This window comes from Abrus precatorius, unplaced genomic scaffold, assembly GCF_003935025.1.
Source record: "Abrus precatorius isolate BTA unplaced genomic scaffold, Abrus_2018 Scaffold7, whole genome shotgun sequence".
Classification (NCBI taxonomy): Eukaryota; Viridiplantae; Streptophyta; class Magnoliopsida; order Fabales; family Fabaceae; genus Abrus; species Abrus precatorius.
The window spans coordinates 5,107,191-5,110,737 of record NW_020874417.1 but is presented as its reverse complement, the minus strand read 5'-3'; the positions used below and the strand labels follow the sequence as shown (position 1 = coordinate 5,110,737).

The 3,547-nt window shown below is 33.2% G+C and overlaps 1 protein-coding gene across 1 annotated transcript; it reads right to left on the bottom strand.

Moving 5' to 3' along the window:
• Window positions 1–511: 511 nt before the first annotated feature.
• On the bottom strand, window positions 512–2,942 carry LOC113872740 (60S ribosomal protein L24-like). The gene is made up of 5 exons (XM_027510536.1): window positions 2,888–2,942; window positions 1,680–1,755; window positions 1,452–1,553; window positions 1,041–1,189; window positions 512–847 (listed from the first exon to the last, which is right to left on the bottom strand). The coding sequence occupies exons 1-5, from the start codon at window positions 2,896–2,898 to the stop codon at window positions 691–693; spliced, it is 495 nt and encodes a 164-aa protein (XP_027366337.1). The 5' UTR covers window positions 2,899–2,942; the 3' UTR covers window positions 512–690.
• Window positions 2,943–3,547: the final 605 nt, after the last annotated feature.

Sequence of the window (3,547 nt, the reverse complement as noted above, 5' to 3'; positions counted from 1 at the left end):
ACTTCAACTATATCTGGCTGCCATTTGATATTTCAACAGAAAGTATGACTCGGAACTGGTTGAAAAGTCGAATGAAAACTTGTATAAACGCGTTTCAAGTTATAGAATTTTATTGAAGGTTCCATAGAAAAAACTAACCCCAACCTTTTCATCGGAATTTCATGTATTCATACAAGGCCCGACCCGACATTTCATCTTTAAATGGCTTTAATTGTAGTCACAACTCAATTTGCGTGCATCGTGAACAACTAATTTCATTTCGGGTTTCGGAAATATGTTAGAATATGTCACATTTAATAATTAGATCTGAAATCTACACAAGGAGATTTTTCTTTTGATCGCATTCAATCGCATTATATCACGAGTTAAATTTAAAACGGCTTCAAATTGAATAGGTGCACCCCCAATACCAAACGGTGTATAGAAGAATCATCCATATTAATAAGCCAGTAGATGGTAATTTGAAATATGATTTTGGAAAATGGGGATACCACCTCACAATATGAAGATTCAAAAAACGCTGAAGATAATTTGTATAAAATTAAAACTAGCTCTGCCGGCAAAATCCATTAGCTAGGTACTCTAAGCTCCAAACCCAAGTTTTGATAATCAACCAAATAAAATATCAGTACAATAGGAACATATCAACTCTATTTAAGTGCTAGGCCCAAAAGGAAGAAAACTAAAATCTCAGCGCTTGCCACCTCCACCACCAAGCTTGGGGCCTTTGGGAGCAGCAGCCTTGGAGACATTGCTTTTGCCTTGTGATTTCTGTAACTTAGCCTGAACTTCTGCCTTCTTAGCTCTCTTCTCATCCTTCGTTTTCTTGACCCTCTCTTTAATTTCACTGCAAAACACAATGACTTAAGATGGTGAGACATAGTAGCCATATCTGTAGGCAAATACAAAGAGCTAATTATATATAGAGATTGCAAAAACAGAGATGATGTTACATGTACAAGTTAGCATTTTATATACAAGTTTCAAGTTAGCATATGCCAATACAGAATCTACAAATAGAAATTAATAAGATAACACACCGAAGAGCAGCTTCTCTAGCAGCATCCCGAACCTCTGGCTTCTCAGTTCTTCTTTTCTGAATAACTTCCAAGGTAGCCCCAACAATGGACCTAGAGTAAGGCCTCTTGGTAGTTCGACGCCTCTTCTTCACAGCTTCTTGAGCAATATCCTACAAAACACATACATAAACAAAAAGTCAGTATACATGTAATTAAACAATCACAGGCACTGCAATTACAAGTCAATTTAACAGTAGCATGCATATGTGGCACAGTAACCTGTTTAGAGGTACAAACTCAACTCAAACAAGTGTATAACATATTCACCTTATCCATTTAATGACAAGTCTCATTTCACAATTGAAGTACAAGGGTTTTATGACAGTTGATACTGCCTATGTTGTATACAAATAATTTCAACTAAATATTCACCTTCTTGTGTTGCTTCCTATACATGGCAGTCCATGTGAGCTTTGATGGCTTCAACCGGTTGTGGAAATACCTTTTGCATTTTGAGTTGGCAAAGAGGAAGACCTACTCAATTAACAAACATCATAAACTCTCACATGATTATCAATTATGAAGACATCATAACAAACATCACATTCAGAGTCTAATATCATCAGCCCAAAAATTCAACAAGTGCCACAATTATGTCACCTGAGAATCACCACGAACAAATCTGATGCCTTTCCCGGGATAGATCTTTGCACCACTAAAACGGCAAAGCTCAGTCCTAACACACCAATAACAAATACCAGTGAGAAGACTTTTGATTACTCATTTAATTAATAACAATTATACACTGTTAGATTTAGGGCTGACTTTTGTCATTAGAAATGTTTTGATCAATTCTTTAAAATCTATTTTTCCTATTTCTGAAAAGTGAAAACTGAAGATTTTCACTTTTAGAAAATATTAAAACAACTTGATCACAAGCACAAATACCTAAAGATTGAAAAAAAAAACGGTGCACTTCTACATGTTTAATTTCTTCCCAACTTAGAAAACGCCAAAATAATCGTAGTGTGGATCTTTCGTGTTTTGTAATTTAGTCCAATAATGTAAAATTTCAAATAAATGACTCTACAGAACAACAATCTCAACTCAAGCAAAAAGCAGAGCCTCATAAAGGTAATATAAAATTGATGATTCCATCTGCAGGAAAAGATAATAACATTGATAATGAACCAAGGCAAAACGGTTAACAATTTGATAAACCAAATTCACAGGTTCAAAAAAATGACAACATAGCCATAAAAAAGGAGAAAGGAAAAACAACATGTCACACGTTCCCATCCAACTGAGCACGTTCACCAATGGATATGTAATAAAACACTAAATAGTTGGTTGTTTTCAAGTACAAAAAACAGAATGCTGAAAGATCATATTTGCTTCAACAAAATCTCTTTTTTCTTAAAAAAAAACACTCAATCACAAACCCAAACAGTTCTACTGCACCTAAAATGATAAAAAAAAGAGGCACACTTCAGAATGTTTAGTACATTATCAACTAAGAAAACATAAACAGCAATGCAGATCTTTCATGTATTGTAAATTAGTCCAATAATGCCAATTTCCTAACAAACATATCTGTAAAACAACGATAATTTCAAACAAAAAAGAAAAAAGTTCCATTTTCGCGAGCTAAAGTCGATTATAACGACCACAACACAGCCATCAAAAGGAGAACGACGAAACGACATGTCGCGTGTTCGCATCCAACATGTGTAATGAAACTCAAAATGGATGGTTAGTTTCAAAACGCAGCATGCAAAAAGCGACATTCAATTCCAAAAAAAAAAAATGAACCTAAAGGATGAAAACCTCGAACAAGAGAACAGATGTTGATTTTGGGGGAAACGTACTTGAGAACCATTGCTGCTGCTGCTGCTGCTGCTCTTCCTCCTCCTCGATCTCCTTGGTGATAGAAACCCTAGAACTCAATGTCCCCTATGTATACGCCAAAATCACGATAATTAGCCTTCGGTTATTATAAAACCACAAAAACGCCACCAAAATAGCTCGGCCCGTGTCATACGGGCCCAAAGTGAATAGCCCAAACTACTTTCCCGGACCAGAAATCTTTTTGCTGGGTAATATGGGCCACGATTTTATCAAGAGGAATATTAAGAATCACATTCTTTTTAATATATTTTTATTTACTGATTAAAATTTTTTGAAATTATAAAAATACGAGTAAAACTTGTTAAACTAAAAATTTATATTTTTTAATAAATTTTAATTAATAATAAAGATGTATTTAAAAGAATATATTAAAAAATGAATTATTTTATTTTAATTTATAATCTGATTACCCAACACTAAAAAAATAGACTTTTTAAATATATTTTTTTTTACTTAAGATAATACAATCGACTCTTTTAATTATTTTTTATTAAAAAAAGTCAGGTTTAATTTTAAAAACTAATCTAAATATACACATTTGAAAGCATTATTTATATAAACAAATTATAATTTTCCTTTTTTTAATATGATGGAAGAAGTATGATTTGTATAATTTATAA

What these genes read in the sequence shown, in the direction of transcription:
- LOC113872740 (XM_027510536.1), bottom strand. An exon ending in ATAGGAAGCAACACAAGAAG is followed by an intron (nt 1,190 to 1,451) that starts GTGAATATTTAG and finishes TGTGTTTTGTAG; the next exon opens with GATATTGCTCAAGAAGCTGT. An exon ending in GCTAGAGAAGCTGCTCTTCG is followed by an intron (nt 848 to 1,040) that starts GTGTGTTATCTT and finishes TGTGTTTTGCAG; the next exon opens with TGAAATTAAAGAGAGGGTCA.